The 23570-nt window shown below is 36.5% G+C and overlaps 1 protein-coding gene across 20 annotated transcripts in view; it reads left to right on the top strand.

Moving 5' to 3' along the window:
- IMMP2L (inner mitochondrial membrane peptidase subunit 2) overlaps nucleotides 1-23570 on the top strand; it is a 935160-nt gene that overhangs the window by 643184 nt on the left and 268406 nt on the right. The window contains exon 6 of one of the 20 annotated variants that reach the window (XM_078343196.1): nucleotides 11200-12047. The exons of 18 other annotated variants lie outside the window; for them this stretch is intronic. In XM_078343196.1, the coding sequence (XP_078199322.1) occupies nucleotides 11200-11326 (127 nt within the window). In that variant the 3' untranslated portion in view covers nucleotides 11327-12047. Of the gene's footprint in view, nucleotides 1-11199; nucleotides 12048-23570 lie in introns of those variants that run through there. One more of the 20 variants, XM_078343201.1, reaches the window with a different exon arrangement.

Raw genomic sequence — 23570 nt, 5'->3', positions numbered from 1 at the left:
TTATTTACTGGTAAACATACATCTTTTCTCTGTGATTCATTTTTTAAAGTGCCAGAGCATATTAAAAACTATAAAAATATGCTGTCTACTACTAGAAGCCAGTAGTCTACTGGTTCCCTGACTTGGGACAGGCAAGGTGCTTTGGTCTGTGATGTGGATGCCTCAGTCCTATCTTTCCTCTGGATATTATTAGATTACCCAGTAGGCAAGCTAAATTCAAATATAGATCACCAAAAGTATTTTCTTGGAAAAAATTTGACATTTCATAAAATGATCAAGGAAAACAGTCTTATTTTTTAGGACTTACTTATACTTACTGTAGGTTTCAGTAGTATTTTTATTTTGAATTACATATAATTAAAGGTTAAAGAACGAACCAAAATTTTTTGGGAGGTTAGACCCATTGAAAGATTAATACAATATTCCGTTTAATATTCTGTTAGTTATACTCCATGAGGTGGCAAAAGTAGATATGTAGTGAAATATAGCTTAAAGAGCACTTAAGGGTATCTGGGGAAGTAAAGGCAGTAGGAGCTAGGGCTCAACCTAGCCTCACTACAGAATGGGAATGGCAGTGTTGCAGGACTTCTAGTTTTTGTCACTTGCACCCTCTGTCTACTGGCACATTACTTTTGCCTATCTGTGTTTTGGTTGGCTTTTGCCCCACCACTAACTGCTGACTTCTTGGATGTGCCTCATGTCTAAATTACCTGAGAGAAGTCTGAGCATCACCCTTTGACATACAGATCTAAGACCTGTCCACTCTACAGACAGCTGGTTAACCGACTGCCTTTAGGGTAGGCATCCTTCCCTGGTCCTGTCAGCTGTGGCTAGGTAGACCAGTCATCTGCTGCACACCTTGTACTTAAAAGGAATCTGTTGATATGGGCTTGTTGGTATGAGAGAGAAGATGAGACATCCCAAAATGGGGCATTACAATAAACAGACACTTTGCTCAGAATTACCTTTTGAAACATTTCAATAAAACTGTAATCTTCTCTCCTTGGAGTTGTTTTGACATTACTCTCTGGGGAAAATAAACTGTTTTAAAGTTTTGTTTTAAATAACAGAAATAACACAAGCTTGTAAAACTCAAAAGGCTCTAATGAACATCCTTGCACACATACCTTTGTATACTTGTATGTTTCTTTTTGTAGAATAGAGAGATGAAAGTGGAAATATTGGGACAAGTTTGTTGTTGTTGTTATTGTGGTTGTTATTTTTACTTCCAATTTATACTGCCAAATTTTCCTCTTAAGAGGTTTGTGTACATTTATACTCTTATCAACACAGCAAGAAAAACCATTTTAGAAACATTTTAGAGACAATTGATTTAAAGGTCATGTGCAATGGGGATATTTTGGACTTAAGATTTACAGGGTAAAACATTTCAACAGAAATTTTAAAATTAGTTTTGGATTATGAGGTTAAATTTCATTTAATCAGTTCACTGACTGTGTTGAACTTAGTAGCATTCATTTAATAAGCATTGTGGTCTAGATACTGGAGAGACATAAGCAAACAGAAGAGACAGCGTTCCTGACCTCAGGATGCTTACATTCTAGTCGTTAGAAGCAGACAATAAACAAATATATAAAAAAATTTTAGATACATTACATACATTTTTATATACATTACACTTTATAGATATTATATGTCTATAATAGACATCATTATATGTCTATAATAATACAATGTCATGAGTAAGAAGTACTATGAAGAAAAATAAAGTAGAAAAAGGGGTAGAGAGAGATGGTGAGGATATGGGGCTGTTTTTTAGGTAGGATGTTCACTGAAAACTTGTGTTAATGAAAAGATGTTTGAAGAGACTCAGATATTAAGGAAGAGTGGGAAAGAGTCACAGTAATGTCTGAGGAAAGGAGAGTTCACACCAAAGAAATAGCAAATGCAAACCTAAGATGGGTAGGTAAGTTCAAGGAAGTACAGACTTTACTGTAGAAGGGAAACTGAAATAGGATTAGATCTGACAGGTTTGCAGAGCCCCGTGGGTCCTAGAAAGGACTTTGAATTCATTGTAGAAGGATGGCGAGCCATGGAGCAATGTGATCTGATTGGCGTTTTTAAAGAATCACTCTTTCTGCTCCTTGGAGAATAGACTGAAGGGGGATAATCTGACTCAAACAACTGGTCAAAGTGTTTTACTATTAAGAAAATACTATCTAGTGTTTTGTAAAAATAGTTGTATTCTTGTTTGTGACATGCATGATACTTTTGTTATTTTATATGACTCAGATAAAAGTAGTTATATTATTTATAGTCGCAGTCATTATGATTATATTGACAAGGCAAAAAGTAGTCTGGAAGTACTTTTTCAGAGAATTTAGCTGAATTTACAAATGAGTGTTGTAAAAGATGAGACTTTGGGTGGCCTGAACTTTCCACCTTGATGTCAGCATTGATTAAAATCACAAGGCAATGGCTTGATTCTCTGGATCTCATAGCCAGGGATGCCATCATTTTCATAATCTTGACCCAGATGGGTATGCTTATCTATAACACCAAACAGTAAAAAGAAGCTGATTCGACTGATACTTAGACCCGTTAATCCCGTTAGTTAGTTGCTTTTTCTTATTAATTTGTTATGTATTGACTGATACTTAGACCCGTTTTTAGTTAGTTGCTTTTTCTTATTAATTTGTTATGACTCAAATAGAAGTACTGTTGTAGAAAAGCATAAAAGGAATGCAAAGCACTACAGTCCAGCAAGTCAATGTGAGGCAACCACAACTGCAAATTTTAAGGCGTCATTTTTTATGGGAACACTTGGATTTCTGTTTCATAGATCTTCTCTGCCCAGTCAGAAATGAAGTCCAGCATCCTTTTTCCTCTTTCTTGGTGAAATACCACTTTATAGAATTTTGGAATCTGGGTCTCCATGTGGGTGGCAGCCTCAATGAAGTAAAGGAATGGACTCTTTTCAGTCCCTAGTGAAAACGGTGCCCGTGGAACTTATCATCTACACTAGGACGCTTTGAGAGTGAGAAAAGATGAATTCATTATTACCTGAGGGAGTCAGCGTAAACTGGGACTGCCAAAACAAACTTTAGGTTTAGGTTTAGGTTGCCCTGCTAAAGAAATGTAATCTGCTTTATAAATCACTTCACATTTGATTTTGTTCAGTTTGTGGGCCTGCCTGTTCAGGAGAATTCCAAGAAGTGTTCATAGGGAACAGAATCGCTTCTTTACTCCAGGGAGGAATCAGGCAAGGGAGGATCAGTGCTGTTGTCAAGCAGTGTTTGCTGCTCATGACGCAGTCATTTTCTCCTGGTGAGTACAGCACAAGGCTTTCTTTAACTAGTATTGATATTGCAGAGTACTCCCAAACAGAGAATCATGAGTCTTCTCTCACTGCAAAATATTTAAATGATAATTTGTCTTTGAGTCTAACGACTATATTGTAGAATGTCAGAACACTCTAATTTATTAAAAACAACTTTCTGGTATTAGCAAAAAAAAATCCATTTTGTCAGTAGAAATTAAACATTTCAAAGCCTGTTTATTTTAAATGTACTATTGAAGATGTGGAAATCAATATTAGCCTATCATAGCTGGTTGAATCATATTAGGTTGCAGCAAACGATGAGTCTTTATAGGAAGAAAAACAGAACTAAATTGAGTTTTCCCCAGTATAACTACAAATGATGCTTGTTTAATAACTTTTTTTTTCAATGATCGGTGCAGTAGCTCTGAATAATAGAAACCAATGTATCCATATGGCTGTTGCTGAAGATCATGCATTTATTTATGTCATCTTTGGTAGATTAGGAATTAGAGATAGTTTCTTTCCTGAAAGGAGGGAGATATGAACAGAAACTTGTGTCCTGGACCCTGTTAAAGATTTGGTGAGTAAAAAGTTTTAGCGCATGGAAGCTAATAGTTTCATTTTATAGTTCTCAATCAGAGCCGGGTAGGTGATTCTTTTGAGGACAGAGGATATTTGTACAGTGGTTCTTAGTTGTTGGTAGCTTGAGCAGAAGGTGTTCAGAAATCTTTTAAGCCCTTTAGCCTGGTTTAATTTGAACCCTGAATTTTCCAAAATCAAAATAGCATTGCATATTCATGTTTAATGCTTAGGGTCTGACCAACTCTACTGTTTAATAGACAAGAGATTGAGCAGTTCAATTAAATTCTTAGGGTCTGTCCAAGGGTTTGGTTGCCACCAAGTAAGAGGCATTTGTGAAAAATTATCTGTATCCCTCCGATGTTACCCCTAGAAATTATTAGCATATTGTAGATATTCTTACCTTTTTGTTACAGAATTATAATTTTTCCTTACTGAAGAATCATAGATTGGTAGATAGCCTATACCTTTATGGAAATAGTTTTTTCTTTTCTAAAGTAGGTTGATTATGTTTTATACTATTGCTGTATTAGTGAATAAAAATGGAATTGGTAATAAAAGCTGTGTATCTTAGCAATAGGTATTTATTTCTGATAGTCACGTTAAGTTTATATATAGACTCTTTGCATATATTTAAGTTTATACCTAGAATCTTGATTTTATGTCAAGATTAATAAATGTGAAAAATGTTTGGTTTTTAAAAATATATATATTATTTGTATAATCAGTTTAGCAGTACAGGGAGATTTCTGGAGGCACTATATCAAACATAGGGCATATACTTTCATGTGTGACAGTTGGAGAAAGTCATTAGGCCATTTACATTGAATTGCTTTATCCAATAACGGTGACACCCATTATATGTGATACTCTCTCCATCCGTCAGTGGTTTCCTTGAATGCTTTCATTTTCTACCTTTGTCCACCTATCGCTTGTGAATAGAGTTCATCTTTAGATATGAAAGTCTTGCATATTTATTCATTCATGCATAGTTATTTAGTAGGTATGATGTAGAAGCCATGAGAACAAACTATGAACTCAAACTGTCTTAGTTCAGATCCCAGCTCTGCCACTTTGCCAAATTAATTAATCCTCTAAACCAAATTGTCCTCATCTATAAAATGTAAATTGTAATAGTGTATACTCCATAGTGCTTTCTGGAGAATTATGTGAAATAATGGATACAAGTTGGTTAGCACAGTGCCTGGCTCTTGAGTGTGTTCAGTAAATATCAGGTAGTAGTAGTTGTTGTTATGGTTTAATAATGACTTATTGAGTGCCTTGAGTATTTACTGTGTGTTAAACACTGTTCCTCTTTCTGGGGTTATAAATATTAAAAGCCAAAGATTAATTCTTATGCCTTTGAAGTTCATAGTCTGGTGGAAAGGCAAGACAGACAAACAAAGGAAATGCAGTGTAACAAGAGAATTGCCACCATGCAGATGCACTAAAACCCCTGGAGCTTAGCAGGAACATCTGGTGGGCCTGAGTGGCATGGCTGTGTTGGAGACAACTCTTGGGTTGGAGTTTGAGATGAGAAGGAGATCTGTAGCCTCTATCTTAATTGCAAAAATAATGTGTGCTTAGTATGGAAAATTCAAACAATAATGGAGCATATAACGTAAAAAGAAAAGGTTCTCATTTCTCTCCCTCTCATCACAGCCCTAGATGTATATCTGGTGTGTATTCTTCTAATCTATGTCACATTGAAAAGACTAGAAAAATATTTATTTTATGTCAGATTTTATTGTGAATATTCCAAAATGAAAATATGCACTTGAGATATATTTCTAAGGATTAAGACATATATTTGTGGGGAGTTTGCCATACATGTTACACTAGGATACCTATGCTAGGTAGCTATTGGAAAACATGATAATTCCAGAATTGCCTATTTAGTAAGTCTCAGAATCATCCTAGCAGTAGCATACACAAAGATATCATGGATATATTATTGGGTAACAATGATATGTGCTCTAGATAGATGTATAGAAATGTTAGGGAAAGAGAGGGAATGTTGAATAATTTCCTCTTTACTTAATATTTTTTATATTAAGCTCATTAAATCTAAAAATAAATGTTAGAACCACCATGTCTTCTCTAGGTAGTCCATGGGCTAAAATAACTTAGGTACTTAAGGTAGAAAAAATATAGGCTTAGCTTAATTAGGATAAATCTCTTCAACACAGAGCCTAGCAGGATGATCTAATCTGGCTGTATCCTCATCCACATCTCCGTGACTCTATCTGAAGACAGTAAGCAGTTTCTAACTTCTGATACATTTCACAAAACTTCTTTCCCCCTTCTTGGACTGGCTTTGGAACATTACTCCTTAGTTCTACCATGTGCCTCAGGTTTTCCCCCAATACAGATGAACAATATGAAGTTATCCTTTGGAGTCCAGTGTTTCCCAGCAGGAAGCACACCACATTTGGAGCTGGTTAGTGCATTCCTGTATTAACTCACTTATGCCCAGTGTTCCATTGGAACGCTAAGAATGTGGGAGTTACTTATATCCTACTGCTCAATCAAGGTCATCACCAAGGTCTGATTTTTCACTCATGCAAAAACTCAAAAAAATTGCAAACTCCGGCATAAGTGGGTTAATTAGCCTTCTTTACTGCTGGCTCAATTATATTTCTGAGTAGTATAACCTTTTAAAGGTATGAACTCCAAGTAAAGATGTAGAGAAATAACAACTTTTGTACCTTCCTTTGAACTAAGTATTGATTTATGTTTTTTTCTCTGCCCGTGGTAATGTAAGTCTGTCAAATATTTGGAAAGGACTTAAAATTATCTCAGTAGGAAGCTTAAAATTTGTCTTTTAAAATACCCCCCTTCTTTTGGCTGAGCTTTAAAAGCATGTCAGACAGATTCTAGAATATTTCAGCCTGAATAATTACTTAATGTTCAGAAACAGATAGCGCTTCTATTTTTGTGCAGTTTCGGTTCACCTTGTTTAACTTGACGTTGACCATAGTTTCTCTTTTAAGATGTAGGGAGGAAGAATTTTATGTAGGGAAACAGATAAGTTCAAGTTACTGATTTAAATAGTAATTGATGCTTTTACATTTTTATTTTAAAAATTTGTTTAGAAGAATTTTTTGGTGTTTATGAACAATGAAGGGTAGCATCATATAGTAGATTGTGCATTATACTTGGAGTAAGACAATAGGAAATTCACTCCCAGCTCTGTTCCATACAAAGCTGTGTAACCTTGGCAAAGTTATTGATTTCTGAGTTTGGTGTATTTGATGTATTTATATCTTTCTATTCTCTGGATCATTTTGAAGACCAAATAAGATTAAATGCACACACACACACACACACACACACACCCCACATCACACCATATATACATGCAACAATACTTTGTGAGCTTTAACACAAGGTCACCATTAATTTAGTATTGATGAATTTTCTGTTTGGCTTCTTCAGAGCTTAACAGAATGCCTTGCCCATTTTAGATTATCAAATTTTTGTTGTCATTGTTGAAATAATATGATTGTTCTCCTAGGTTAATGAATAGCCCTATATTTTGTGAACTGTGAAGTTGGAAGAAACAAAAAAAATAAGTTTTTTAATTTAAATATTTTATTGTGATGTCAACACTCTATATAAGATCTACCCTCTTAAAAGATATTTAATTGTGCAATACAGTATTGTTTACTATAGGTACAATGTTGTACAGCAGATCCTTAGAATGTATTCATCTTTCTTACCCTAATTTTATACTCATTGATTACCAACTCTCCATTACTGCCTCCCCCAGCTCCTCGTAACCACCTTCTACTCTCTGTTTATATGAGTTTGACTATTTTAGATAGTTTGTGTTAGTGGGGTCATGCAGTATTTGTCCCTCTGTAACTAACTTAACTCACTTAGCATAATACTTTGAGGGTTCATCTATGTTGTTATATGTGGCAGAATTTCCTTTTCTTTTTCTTTTTTTGCCATAAAACAGAACAAGATTATATTTCAATATACAACTTCTGTATAACCAAAAAATAAAACAGCACAGTAAAATGAATGAGAAAAAACATATTTGCAATTCTAGACAAAATATTCCTTTTCTAATGCTTGAAAAATATTTCAAGTTCAAATATATATATGTATATGTGGCATATATATATATCAACTTGGTGCATATATACATATGTTCAAATATATGTGTGTATATATATATGTCATATATATTTGACATATATATATGGCATATATATTTGACATATATATGAACTTGGTACATATATATATACATATATGTATATATATATATGTATATATGGATTTCTTATCCATTCATCTGTCTATGGACTTGGTTAAAAATGCACCAAAGTCATAGCACTCAACAACTTTGTAAGGAACAGAGCTGGGACTGAACTTCCTGGCATGCTACTCCAAGTGTAACTATCATGCTATCCCTTATTGTCAGTAGGTTGATTCTGCATGTTGGCTATTGTGAACATGTTGCAAAGAACATGGGAAGGCTAATATCTTTTTGACATTCTGATTTTAATTTTTTTGGATAGATATACAAAAGTAGAATTGCTGGATCCTCTATAGTAGTTATATTTTTTATTTTTTGAAGAACCTCCTCAGTGTTTTCCGTAGAAGCTGAACCACTTTGCATTCTCACCAGCAGTGCACCCTGAATAACCCAAACAACTGTATATCCTGTTCTTCTTGACAAAGAATAACACAATTGGAGGCATCATACTTTCTGATTTCAAAGCTACAGTAATTACAACAATATACTACTGGCATAGAGATGGACCTATAGACTAATGAAACAGAATACAGACACCAACAGAAACCCATGCATATACAGTCAGTTGATCTTTGACAAGGGTCCCAAGAGTGCACAGTGGGGAAAAGTCAGTCTCTTTAACATATGATGTTGAAAAAACTGGATATTCAGATGCAGAAGAATGAAATTATGCCTTTATCTTACACCACACAAAAAATCAACTCAAAATGAGTTAGATTTAAAAGATTTGAAAATGTACAATGTCTGGAAGAAACATAGTAGAGTAGCCTCATGACAGTGGTTTTGTCAATGATTTCATGCCACATGCAACATAAGCAAAAACATACAAAAACACTATTTGCCCTCATTATTCAGGGGATTTTTAAATTTCTATTTTAGATTCATAGGTTATGTGCTTGTTACTTACATGGGCATATTGCATAATGGTGGGTATTGGTCTTCTACTGCAAATACTTTTAAACTTTCCATGCAAGTAGTCAAGTGCTGTCTACTGTATCTTTCTAATCTCAATCAGCTTCTTCCTGCATATTGTTACCTGTTGGCAAGAAACCGCACTTACTGTTTTTCCAAATTTTTTTTGTCTCTGTAGCAGAGATCAGCATGCATTTTCTTTCAAAGGATAGACAGTAGATAGGCTTGGTTTTCAGGCCATGCTGGAGAAATCTATTCAACTCTGATATTGTAGCATGAAAACAACCATAGGCAATGTATAAATTCCCAATAAAACTTTATGTACAAAAACAGATGTTGGACTAGATTTGGCCCATAGGCTGTAGTTTGCTGACCTGTGGTTTATATTATCTACTTTTATTTCCTTATCTTGGAAATCAGTAGAAAATACAAAAGTTATTTTTAGTTTTGGCCAGTAGTTTAAATAGAAGAGAGGAATTAGCCTAAAAGCCATGGATTTGTTAGTTATATATTGGTTGAGGCAGAGAGCAACAGAAATGAAAATATTGACTTGTTACTTTAAGTGAGATTTTTTGAATTGCTAGAAGCCACGTGGGTACACCTAGACAATGAAGATACATGTCTTGAGTTGTATGGGTATATCAGTCAGAGTTCTTCGGAGAGACAAAACCAGTGCATATATATGATGCATAAGTATATGAGAGGGGACTTATTAGGGGAATTGGCTCATGTAATTATGGAGGCTGAGAACTGCCGTAACAGGCCACCTGCAAACTGGAGACCTGGAGGTGCCCATAGCATGGCTCAGTGTAAGGCCAAATGCCTCAGAACAAGGGAAGCCAATGGTGTAACTCTCAATCTGAGGCCAGAGGCCTGAGAACCTGGGGGTGGGGGCAGTGATGTAAGTCCTGAAATACAAATACCAAAAAGCCTGGAATTCTATTGTTTAAGGACAGGAGAAGAGTATATCCTAGCTCTGGGAGAGAGAGGAAATTGCATTTTTGTTATATCCAAGGCCCCAGCTAATGGGATGATGCCTGCTTACATTGAGGGTGGATTTACCTGACTTAGTCCCCTGACTCAAAAGCCAGTCTCTTCTGGAAACACCCTCAGAGACACACTCAGTTCTCTTAGCAGTTTTTAATCCAGTTAAATTGGCACTGAAAATTAATATCACAATGGAGAAGAGCTATTATACTACAAGAACACTGTGTAGGACTTTAACTGGAGAGCAGTGATAAAGCTCACAAAAAAAATACCAAATTTTATTGCCCAAATAGTTTCTTCTTAATACAAAAGGAATAGCTACAGTTGGGAAAATTCTGTATCAGAATACTATTCCATGTTATTTATAGCTTCTTTTATAAGCCCAGCCCAACTCTAATTATCTTTTTGTGGCTATTTTAGCTTACTCTGTGTCGGACCAAATCAACAGTAGAGAGAAAATGGAGCTAATAACTTAAAAAAAAAAAATAATAATTTGGTTCCTCCATTCATTGTTATAGAAAATATTCAAATATTGGCCGGGCATGGTGGCTCACGCCTATAATCCCAGCACTTTGGGAGACCGAGGCCGGTTGATCACAAGGTCAAGAGATCGAGACCATCCTGGTCAACATGGTGAAACCCCGTCTCTACTAAAAATACAAAAATTAGTTGGGCATGGTGGTGCACACCTGTAGTCCCAGCTACTCAGGAGGCTGAGGCAGGAGAATTGCTTGAACCCAGGAGGCGGAGGTTGAGGTGAGAGCGAAACTCCATCTAAAAAAAAAAAAAAGAAAATATTCAAATATTATCTAAGACACTGTGAGTGATACCTATGTATATAACAGTGTCTTAGGAACAAGCAGTAATTATTCCCATATTTAAAATGTTGATTTGAAACTAAAATCTGTTTGCTGTTTTATAGAGTTAAAAAGTATTTATTGAAAGAAATATTAATGGTAAATTGCTATTTTTTATAAAAAGTGTTTCTAGTTTTCTTCTGCAAAGTAATCCTTCATGAGAGTCCGAATGGTTCTCCTTAGCAGAACTAATAAGATTTTGAAATTGGTCATCTTCCTGGTTGGGATTCAAATGAGAATTTAAGTGAAAATGATTAAATTAAAGTTTTTTCCTTATTAGGGGCCTGACAGTTGTTGATATTTTCTTTCAGAAGAGTGAATTGTGCAGTGAAACCTGTATATTTGGGGTATGGAGAGCAGCAAGTCAGTAACTTTGGGCTCTGCAGCTGGACACCTGGGAATCAAGGCGATTTTCTACTTTGTTTATTACAGAAATAAATTCTATTCCCTGAGCACCATGTGATCCCTGATTTTAATATGCAGCCAGGAGCAGACAGTGATAAATGCTGCATCTCACAGTTCTTCACTTCTAGGTGTGCTGATACTTCCAAAGAACATTTCTGGAGCCTAGATTTCAATTTTACATACATAATAAAGTAAATGACTATTTAATCTTTTACTGTAACATGAAGAGGAGTGAGTAATACATACGGGAATGGAGTTTAGTAGGATGGAAAGCCAAAATGGAAAGATTATCTATTTGAGATGAAAGTATAATAAGCAGTAAGCTTTACAAAAGCATGGAATATGCTTTTGAGGGGACGGATGAACAGATTAGAATTTGGTTTATGTATGGGAAAGTAAGGTGACCTTTAATGGATTTCTGGGGCTGTCTTTGGAGGATTATGTAAATGAAGCCTGAATTCTAAATCTAATACGGCTATCATTAAAATCAAGAGAGTGCTTACTGCATGATGGAAATTGAAATGACTCCTAGCTTTATAATGTTCCTGAGCCCTAGTATTCTCACATAACTTTTAAAAAAATGCTTATTTTTTATTAAAACCTGCAACATCCTTAGGAATAAGGTGGAAGGAAATCAAGGAGGTTATGATAGTGAAACTTCCCCAGCAATCTATGAAAATTTCACTGTATAGTAAGCCACCAATGAGTATTCAAATCATTTCAATCTTTGCTAATATGAAAGGTAAAAAATTTCTTATCCTTGTTTTAATTTGTATTATTTTCATTGCTAATATGAATGAATATTTTATGCATTTATTATCCTTTTGTTTCCTTTTATAAAAACTATTCCAGAATTGTCCATTTTAAAAAAATGGTATTGAATGTTTTCTTAACAGTTTTAATATGTTAAGGACTTGTCATATTTACATCAATTATATCTTCAGTTTGTGATTTGCCTTTTAGTTCCATTCATTCTCATAGAAGGTAAAATAATTTTTAAAGTCATTTAATTATATTTTTGATGGTTTTAGATCCATGAACTAGAACTCTAGAAATTGAAACATTTGGCATAGCTTTGATACATTTACCTATTGGTTTTATAGTTATTAGTGAGTTAATATTAATCTGTTGGATTTTAAAGATATACAGACATGGGAGTTTACTATAAATGTTGTAGTCTATTTGTCTCAATATTTTAAATTTATAAAATCTAGAAATATTTTATTGTGGAAGACCATATACATGTCTATGTACATTCTGTAGGCAATATAACTATGGCATGAAAGGCGGCATTGTTGTAGTAGATTGTTTCTCTAAGTGTGATCACTAGACAGAAGCATCAGAGTCAGCTGGGAAATTGTTAGTAATGTATTCCATAAATTATGGATTCCCACTCCCTCCAGTTTGAGTCAGAAACTTTGGGGATGGGGCCCAGAAATCTAGGTTTTAGAGTCCAGAATGCTCACCTTTATTACACTATGGAACCTTGAAATCTAGGTTTTAACAAGGCCTCCAGGTAATTCTGATGCAGGCGGAAATTTGAGAACCTGTTTTAGTAGTTGTCTCTCACCAATTAACCTCTTGAATTTGAGGTGAGTGGTTTAATTTGTTTACACTTTGGTTTAATCAGGTATAAAATGATGCTGTCTTTCCACAGGATAGATGGGAACATTTTAGATCACAAATCTCAAAGTCTTCGTCACATGGGCTGCCACTGTCTCCGTGCTTACGTTTAAGTTCCCAGTGTTAGGGTTTTGGTTGGGATATTTGTTGAGAAAAGATAACACTGTAGTGTCAGATCCTCCTGTTTCCTTTGGGTACGTTAATGTCAAGGGTCTGATTCTGCCCACCACCTCCACCCCAATCGTTTCTTTAGGAGTTCACTTCCACTTTTTTCTCAATCTCAGACCTCTCCATGATCACAAGGCTTTAGAAAAATGGATGGCTGACAGTAATCTGAGGATATTTGGACCACATGATTTCCATGTCTTCCAGCTCCTAAATTCAATAGTAATTACTTTTTCTATAGAAACAGTGGAAGCTGCCAGTCATACATTTTTGTAGAAGGGAGTAAAAGGAAGAATGTTTTCCCTCTCTGGGGTACAGGGTTGGATCCCATAGCTGAGTCATGCTCTGTGGCAGATACTTCACCGAGTGGCATCTTAACCACTGGCCTTTAAGGTCTCCCAAAAGGGGAAAGTGCAAGAAGCAAGTGAGGTGGGTGTTTTCCCTCACAGTGTCCAGTAAGGGGGGTTACCAGGCCTTCATGATTTCCTCGCTGCATTACTGTGGCTGCATCCTAACTGGTTTCCCTTTCTTACCCATGCCAATCCATTCTTCACACTTCCCTTAAGAAAACTTTTTAAAAATGTTAATCTCATTATGCCTTCCATGAACAGGAGCCCGGCAGATATGGCCCCTCATGATCTGGCCTTTAAGTGTCCTCCAGCCACATTCTCCCCACTATGCTCAGGCCATACCCGTAGTCTGCATTTTCTTGGCCGCTATGTAACTTTTTGCATACCATTGCCTTTGCGGAAACACCTTCCTTTTGTTTTGTTCTTTATGTTTTGTTTTGGTTTTGCCTGGCAAATTCCTATTCAGCATTTTCATTTTTAGGAATTTATCTGGTAGATATATTTTCACATGATTGCAAAGGAATGTGTATAAGGGAGTTAATTATAACATGTTTATAATAGCAAAAGACTGAAAACTCTAAATGCATGTCAATGCAGTTAAGGACATTATAGTACACTCATAAGATAGAATTTCTCTAGAACAATTAAGAAAAGGATCTATATGTATACACATACATATACACACACAAACACATGTATACTTGTATATGAGTAAAGTGTCTCTGGAATTAGTTAACATAAAAAGTGTCAGATTCTGACCACCACTTCCATCCCAATCATTTTTCTAGAGGTCCATTTCCACTTTCCTTGTAATCTAAACTAGTAACTAACTGGTAGTTACTAGTAAATGAGTAATTTTGCTTTTAGAAAAGGAACTGGAGGGTCAGGAGAGTGAGGGAGATTTTTCTTTATATACTCTTTAATCCTCAGGACTCTGCCTTGAGGAACATTCTCTCTCTCTCTCTTCTCTCTCTCTTTCATACACACGCGCACACGCACACACACACACACACACACACTCTGTCTCTCTCTATGTCCTTGAGCTATAGTATTCCAGATTTAATGTTTATCTTCCAGATTCATGCTCATCTTTGTATGTTCATGTTTTATGCTGAATGTGGCAGATTCTACTCCATCCCCATCTGTCTAACAACATCCTGTATCCTTACCCTGGCAGGAATGATTGTCCTCTTCTCTGATTCCATAGTACTTTATTGATCTGACAGACGTAAAATACATCTGATTACATTAGAGCCAGTGGTACATGTATTTCTCTATATGTGATCTCCCTGAGGTCAAGAGCAATAACTTACTTTTGGAGCCCAGAACAATCCTGCCTTATGAAATGTGGCATATCAAGAGTGCGCTCACTAAGTATTTGTCAAATTTAATGACTGCAGAAAGCTCTCTGCAATATTTATAAAACTTCAATCCTGAGTATCACTTTGTGAAATGATTCTATTTATTTTGGAAATATTTCAACTTAGTCCAATTAGTATCAATCCCAACTCCTTATCTTTAAAAATGTAAACTCCCTAATTTGCTGAACATTAGCTTTCCATATTGCTGAAGGTTAGGGAAAGCAAATGGTAAAGAACATGAGTCTCAGCCATCTGTTTTCATTTTTCTCTCTCCAGCAGCATAAATGCTGCAGGGATTGCCCCTGCATAGCAAAGGGGATGAGGATATGCTTGTTTATTATTGAAAAGGCTTAAATGGGCTCCGTGTCAGTCAACTTAGACTAACTTCTTCTGTAATAAGAACTACCCCCATGTCTCAATAGCCTGCAATTTATAAAGGCTTGTTTCTTGTTCCCTTATATGTTCCCCATGGGTTGCATGAGGCTCTGCTCCATATTATTTTTTACCTGCAGGGAATAAGGCTATCAAGGTATTAACAGTCCCAGGGGAGATGGGGAACAAAAGCATGGAGGAACAATGGGATGGATCTTAGGACTTCTACTTAAAAGTGGCACATATTATTTCCACACATGTCGTTGGCCAGAAGAAGCTGCTACATGGCCAAGTCTGAAATCAACAGGGTGGGCATGTACCCACCAATCCCTCTGTCAGGAATGGGAAGCAAATATTTTGAAGAAGCATATACTCTACCAAAGTCCTTGTTAGAGTTCTCTTAAAAATGAATTGGTTTTGCACTTGCACCAGTGTGCATATTCAACACACATCAAATGAGCATGTACCACAAACAGAGCACAGTAGGGAATGTGAGGCAAAGTCAGAAACTCTCTTTTCAAGGAGCTGACTGTCAATAGGGTCTAAAAATACCTATGATACTTTCCTGCACGTAGTCATGTCAGGATTGCTGGAGAAAGCCCGTGGAGGAGAGAGCGTTGGAGTTGGGGTAGTGTGAAAATGTATGTATTAGCTAGTGATCTCTGAATTAAATTTTTATCAGTATTACTTTTTAGACTCATAAGTAAAGGTATATTGTTCAGGGATTCATTACATCCACCTGTACTTTAATTGTTGGCATCATTTCAGAAATTGTGTGGTCGATATATGTCATTATTATAAAAATATTTTCATGTTGGATAATAAAGTATAACACTGACTTTACCAGTCACTGATGAAAATAGCTGGCATTGCCTTATTTATCATATTCCTTGGGTGCTGGATGTCTACTTCACGATATGGAAAAGTCTCATAAAAACCATTGAGTACAGTATTTTTTATAGTATTTTGTAGCCATCTTTCCACTTAATTTTCTATTTACTCATTTGTTGTTTTCTGTGACATTTTATTTTTGAAGAACAAAAATCTGCTCATGCCACATGTTGGTTTTGGATTTCTCGGTGGCTTGGGAAACAATTTTCAGTCTACCCACCGATACATGGTACTGATGAGCTGAGCTGTCATTGTTTGTCTTTTGGAAGATTATTCATTCCTCATCCCTTGCCTTTTACATATATATTCAGAAGGATCATATTTTGAGAAAGGATTAAGTATTTCAAGGGAGGAAAATCATTCTGCTGTTTCTAAAGTGTACACAGCTGTTAAACTTTAATTAAACAGGTTTTTAGGAAAGGGGACTGGAGACCAACTTTGTAAAACTAGACAGATATGCTTTGTAAATGAAGAAGAACGCTAATTAAGCCAAGCATAGCAGCCTAATATTAATTTTTAAAGCACTTCCAGTGTACTTGTTGTAAATAGTGACACTGCTATTGCGTATTTCCTAATGAGTTATTCTTCAATTTAAGTTTAGCGTTAGGTTGTCAAGGATTCCTAGTCAGCTGGAAAATTATAAAATCTTCCCACATTATGCTAATATTTATTCCAAGAAACTTAACTCTTGAGTGAAATGTAATTAATTAATGAAAATAAATGGTGAATTTATACTTTGGAAGTAGAATTTATTTGGTAAACCACCAAAATAATCTAGAGCAACCAGTCAATTAACAAAATTGTTTTATTATCAGCAGATTCTGTACACTAAAACAAGACTCACAAAACAGATTTAATATTCAGGTGTGTTTTTTAAGCTTATTTATCAGTCTTTTAACCAGGGTCTGATTTTTTTTAATTTACTAAAGGATAGCTATTTCACTTTAACAAAAATTGAGCTCAACAGTGCACGCATAATTCGGTGGAGGAAGAACAAAAAAGCCTAATGAATTAGTTTGTTACCACAGTGTCAGAAGCTAAGAAGCTTGCAGATGCATTGAGTTATTGAATTGAGTTCATGATTTTCGTTTGTGTTCTTTTGTGCATGAACTCTGTGAAGGAACATTATTTAATATTAGATTTCACCTTCTCAATTGGGAAGGCATACAGGAAAAACTTGAAAAGCATAAAGGTATTTCAATTAAGTCTGCTGAAAAAGAATGCAGTAAATAAAACCAAATTGTGATTTATTTATATTACTCACAAGTTTAAACCCCTAGCCTCTCATTTGACAGTAAATGTCCTACATTATTCTCTAAATAGAATTATGCAGCATAAAGCAAGCATTGAATATATGCTTAAATGCATTAATATAATTATAAGAATTTCAAACCACTATTTAGTAACTGAAAAGATCTCATTTTGCTTATGTGAAGCAAGAGGATTACAGGTACTGTCCATTTAGAAGACTTCCAAAGAATAGGAAGATATTTGAGACCATTTATAGTTTTCCCAGACAGCCACAATAGCTGCAGATAAATGAAGATTTACAAAGAAATAATGCTCAGCAACATACATTATATGGCATGTTGCTTTGTGGTGCTTCAACTGATATGTTGAATAGCCATAATGCTGCCATCAACAGAATATCCCTGAAAATGGGATGTTTCTCCCGGTAGGTTTCTGAATTAAAATGGTATGTTTTACTTATGCTGGGGATGAGAAATGCACAGTCCACTCTTCTGAGAGATGCATTTATACTAAAGAGGTACTGTTATTCTAGGTTGTTTTGTTGGTTTGTTTGTTTGTTTTTGAGACAGAATTTTGCTTTTGTTGCCCAGGCTGGAGCACAGTGGCGCGATCTTGGCTCACGGCCACCTCTGCTTCCAGGTTCAAGCGATCCTCCTGTCTGTTTCCAGAGAAGCTGGGATGACAGGCTTGTGCCACCACACCCAGCTAATTTTGTACTTTTAGCAGAGGCAGGGTTTCTCCATGTTGGTCAGGCTGGTCTCAAATTCTCAAACTCAGGTGATCTGCCCAATTCAGCCTCCCAAAGTGCTGAGATTACAGGCGTGAGCCACTGCGTCCAGGCTCTACATTCTTACTTTCATTTGAAAGAGAGTATTATCACTGATTATGCTAAGCATAACTCTCCATACTAGTGATTTTTCTGTCATGTTGGATGAATGTCAGCAGTGATGATTGGTCTCCTAAGAATTTTTTCAGGCTGTCTTCCTTCATGCAACACATTATCAGCATGTGATGTGGCCATGATTAAACCACCACTTATAAGCATATTAATCACAAAGACTTTGCAAGTTATTTCATTTTTTTTCCCAAGCCACCTAGTAAACAAAACAGAATCTTGTGGTTTTTCTTTCCCGTGACACCTGGGGTATTTCCTGATAGCCAGGTAAATTACTTCAGGTTGTTGTTTGTTGTGTTTGTTTCATTATTAATTTACTAAAAGAGAGTGACATACGTTTGCATACCTTGATGACAGAATGTCAAAGATGAGCTCAGTTCATTCTCACCCACGTTATAGATGAGGCGATTAAGGCCTGAAAAATTATGTGACTTACCAAGTTTCCATAGCTGCCTAATGAAGCAAAACTCAGACCCCTTAACCCTTAGTCTATCTTGATGTGCTAATACTCATTGGAAATCTGTAAACTTCAGAGCAGTTATCCTTCATTCTGTGGGGCACGTGAGTGGCTAAATGGGATCTCTAAAGATCCTTTTATTTCTGAGATTTTATAATTTTGTGATTACTAATAAATAGCTATCAAATAAGCGTATTTGGAATTGTGTTTTTATTTGTCTGTGTTACTATATACATGTTAATATTAACTTTTTTTTTTTGTTTGGTAGGATTCTTGCTCTTTCACCCAAGTTAGAGTGCAATGGCACAACCTTGGCTCACTGCAACCTCTGCCTCCCAGGTTCAAGTGATTCTTCTGCCTCAGCCTCCCAAGTAGCTGGGATTACAGGCACCCACCACCACACCCGGCTAATTAATTTTTAGTAGAGATGGGGTTTCACTATGTTGGCCAGGCTGGTTTCAAACTCCCGACCTTGTGATCTGCCTGCTTTGGCTTCCCAAAGTGCTGGGATTGCAGGTGTGAACCACATTATTTTAACTTTTTAAACAGTATGCCACTGTGAGATCTCTGCAATTAGATCTCCCTTATTTCGTGATAAGGAAACTCAGTCTATGGTGTAGTAATGTAGTACTGTTTTGCTCACATGAACATATAATGTCAGAATGTGTTTTACCTTTTAGCAAAATACAGCAGAGGGTTCCCTTCTGTTGCATGTCTGTGACAGGACTTCAACAGTCTTTTCTGTGGATTGCCTCCTTTGCTGCACTTGGGAGCTTTTCTGACAGGCTACTATGTTCTATTGTTGATGCAATGAATACAGTGAGATGCCCACATTTTGTTTAAAGATAGTCACTGAGCAGTATCCTACTGCCGGCTTAGATAACTGCTTAATTATAGGCATGCTTTTTGTTTTTGTTTTTTTGCTAATGCCTTAGCCATGCATGAGCAATATAGGCATGCTTTTTATTTGTAATCTTCCATAAACTGAGTGACAGTAAATGTTATTTGGCTTACCTTCCTGGGGATGAGGGTTTAGGAAGGGGAGCTTCATTCAGTGCTTCATACTGTTGTCCACACTAACTTTCCAGGTGGCCCAGGAAATTGCGAAGTCCTTTGGACGCTAGGACAGGCTTTGTGCCACAACACAAAAAATCTTACTACTTTATTTTTTAAAATTCCCTGTGTACTAGCTGTATAATTTTAGAAACAACTTTTTTTTTTTTTTTTTTTTTTTTGCAATTTTGCATTAGATCAATGGTTTTAAAAATCTGGCCAAACATAGAAGCTCTTGGGACTTAAAAACACAGATTTCTGGAAGTCACTTCAAGATAACTTAATTGGAAACACTCAGGAATGCAGCCCAGGGATCTGTAATCAGACCAATTAAGTCAGAATCTCTGGGGATGATACCCTAGGATCCAGCATTTTAAAAGCTCTCTAGGTGATTCTCATGTGTAACCATGGTTGAAACATCCTGCTCTTTACTTTCTTCTACCTTTAGCAGTCAGCTTTGGGAGCTCTCTCTGTTTTCTGCTTTAGAGGATTTCGCAATGTAAACTTAGCTTTTCGGGGGCAAATAAATGAATCTACCTGTCATTTGTATGTTCATATGTGAAGTGGTCTGGAAGTCAGTTGCAGAATCTGTACTAACAGAAGGTTAAACTTTTGGTATATTCAAACTTCATGATAGAGTCAAGAAAAATTATTTGCATATAAAAGATCTAACATTAATAGGTTCATTCTGTCTCACTCTGCTATCTCATCTTCTGGTAGGAACTGAATATTATATTTAATGATATTCTTCTCCTTAGGTGACCATTAAAAAAAGATCAACTATTTTCGTATTGTTTTATAGATTAGGGGATACGAGTACAGTTTTGTTATGTGGATATGTTGTATGGCAGTGAAATCTCGGCTTGTATTGTACCCATCACTCAAATATTGAACATTGTACATAAGATCAGTTATCTTTTTAGTCAGAAACTCCATCAGGGCCTACCTTATTCAAATGCATAAGCTGTAATTGGCATACACAGGTGAATTAGTTTTGAAGGGTCTGTTTGGATTTCTTGCTTCATTTTGAGAAATGGTGTTTATTGGAAACATATTTTCAGTAAAGAAATGTGTTTCTTGTCCAGTCTGGCTCAGAAAACACTGTCACAGTGCACTTTTTCCACCATCCCTCATGAGGCCTCAGCTCTACTTTTTATGTATCCCTTAGCTATATGGCTTTTATTATGAAATGCTTGCCTCCTCAACTAGACTGAATTCTTCAGCCAGGAGGCATTCGGGGACATTGCTTGATACTCCTTCCTCCCTACTAGAACCTAACATAATGCTGAACACAGATTAGTTTGCCATAAATGTGTATTGAATCATTTATTGATAACCCTGACTGCCTTTGAAGGATGGTAGATCCTATTGAGTTGTTTTGCCATGTACCTGACTGATGATAACACACACATTGGGAGTTTAGAAGCCACAGAGAGCTAAACTGATATGCGTATGGGGAGAGGAATTTAGAGGGAGGTGTGAGGAGCAGGAATGGGAGAGAGAAAGGGTTAGGGGGACCAAGGTGATAAAGAAGGCCACCCAGGGAACAGAAGGCCACTTTATATGACTTTAAAATGTTTCAGTAAGTCCTTGAAGTTCTGTTGCTCTGTGTATGTGAAGTTCTTGCAGAAATTGGCAGTGGCTTTGTATGCATCCTTGTTGGCACAGTTGACACTGAGACAAGATTCACTGAAGGAAGATCCAGCAGAGGCTGAGATACTACTGTGAAAGGTTACATGCCTCTTCTGCCAGGACATAATACAAAGTGTGAAATGGGGCTTGTACCTTCACAAACGAGAACTTGGTGGTATAAGCGAAGCTGAACTGGCTTTGCAAAGTGTAACAAGGCCCAAAGTGAACTTCTTCCTACTCCTGTTATTATTCCCAGTTTTAAGGGGTTGAACCCTTATTGCAATATAATATTGCCATCTTCTAACTCAAAAATCATGAAATGTAAGCAATTACATGACATCTGGATTAGAATGACTGGAATCATTCAACAGAAACTGTTGACATTAAGTCTTGGAAGTGTGAATCCCTCCTAAGTTTTGAGTACCCTGAACCTGCCTTCAGATATGTAAGTTCTTTGAACTGGAGTCACCTACTTTTTAAGCCTTTTCACTCCCAAACTGCTGCTCAATGTGGGTGTGTACTTGTCACTCCTCTTAATGCCACATTCACAGCCTGAGGAGGGTTCTTCACGTATATTCATATCATACCCTACCTTTATCTCTAGTCATATGACACTGTATGCTATTTTTTATTATCTTTCCTTTTCATGTTTGTTTTCAACATTAATTAGGGAGAAAATCTGTAGTTTCTCCTTATATAAAATGAGCCTCTGGAATCAGAGCTAGCTAAAAAGTTAGAGCCCACATGCAATATCCATGGAGTAAGATTTGAGAGAAAATTGGAAACATTCCCAAAACCAGCAGCTTATTCAGCCTGGAATAGGCTGAGCATCAGTGATGAAATGTACAGAGCAAGGCCAAAGAGTTTAAAGAAAATCTTTATGAGGCCTGTGTTAAAGAGCACATATCTTTTATAAAAGCATCATATAATTTGTCTTGTTAAATATCATAAGAGGGCTTAATTTAATGCCGTCTCTGTTGTGTGCTTAGCATATTCAGAGTAAAGTTCCCGAGAGCAGGGAGAAAGAAATAGCTGAGGAACGCGGTTTTCTTTAAAGAAAGTGGAAAAACAAACCTTACAAACTTAACTGGACCTTCCCTCCAGTTACATCTGCCTGGGGCAGTTCTAGATGGTCGATCTCTGTTCAAGGTGGTGTTGAAGGAGTGTTTTAATCACTCCCTATTACCCGCCCCCCCAAGTATTTGGGCATCTGTTTATTACCCTGTTCACCTTTAGTGCAGCTATGTCTCTATCAGGCCCATCCTCTAGGTCTGTTTCTCTGTGGAGCACACTATGAAAATGAAGGAGCAGTGCTTTTAAGTGTGTTAAATACTGAACTGTACCTGAGAAAGTTAATATAGCTGTCGTTTCCACACACCTCTTATTTGTGATTATGTTTCAAGTAAGCACAGTAACAGCAATCTTAAAAACCCTGTGGCAAAATGGAAGAGAGTTAGAGCTCTTTGCTGATATAATATTCTGAAATAACATTTTTGCAGGTTCACCCTCTTACTGAGGGCATGTATAGTCATATATCATGCTAGCCAATTCTACTGCATTCTCCAGAAAGGAAACATGGAATTTTTTACCCTATCCTTTTGATTATCTCTCTCATCCTTATATTACAATTCTGAGGTTAGATTCTTATAGGGAGTACCTCAGTATTAAAACAGTGTGTATGGCCAGGCGCGGTGGCTCACGCCTGTAATCCCAGCACTTTGGGAGGCCGAGGTGGGTGGATCACGAGGTCAAGAGATCGAGACCATCCTGGCCATGGTGAAACCCTGTCTCTACTAAAAATACAAAAAAATTAGCCGGGCGCGGTGGCACGCGCCTGTGGTCCCTGCTACTCGGGAGGCCGAGGTGGAAGAATCGCTTGAACCCAGGCGGAAGTTGCAGTGAGCCGAGATTGCACCACTGCACTCCAGCCTGGTGACAGAGTAAGACTCCATCTCAAAAAAAAAAAAAACAGTGTTTACAAGGAAAATGTCAGTGACATATTCCCCCCCCCCCTTTTTTTTTGCAAAGGCAAAAATATCAAATATTTTCTCAGATATCACTGGAGAATATAAAAACTGCATTCTCAATAAATACACACTAAAAAGTAGATTATTAAGCAGCGATTTCAGAAAAGGCTTAGGCACCTAAGACTTTGGTTGGGATTCATTCATTCAAGAAATAGTTATTCAGCTCTTATTATGTAAATGGTGTTGTTCTAGGCAATGTG

The sequence above is a fragment of the Callithrix jacchus genome, chromosome 11 (assembly GCF_049354715.1).
Source record: "Callithrix jacchus isolate 240 chromosome 11, calJac240_pri, whole genome shotgun sequence".
Lineage (NCBI taxonomy): Eukaryota > Metazoa > Chordata > Mammalia > Primates > Cebidae > Callithrix > Callithrix jacchus.
The sequence above is the reverse complement of the archived record's forward strand: the minus strand, read 5'-3'. Positions and strand labels throughout refer to the sequence as shown.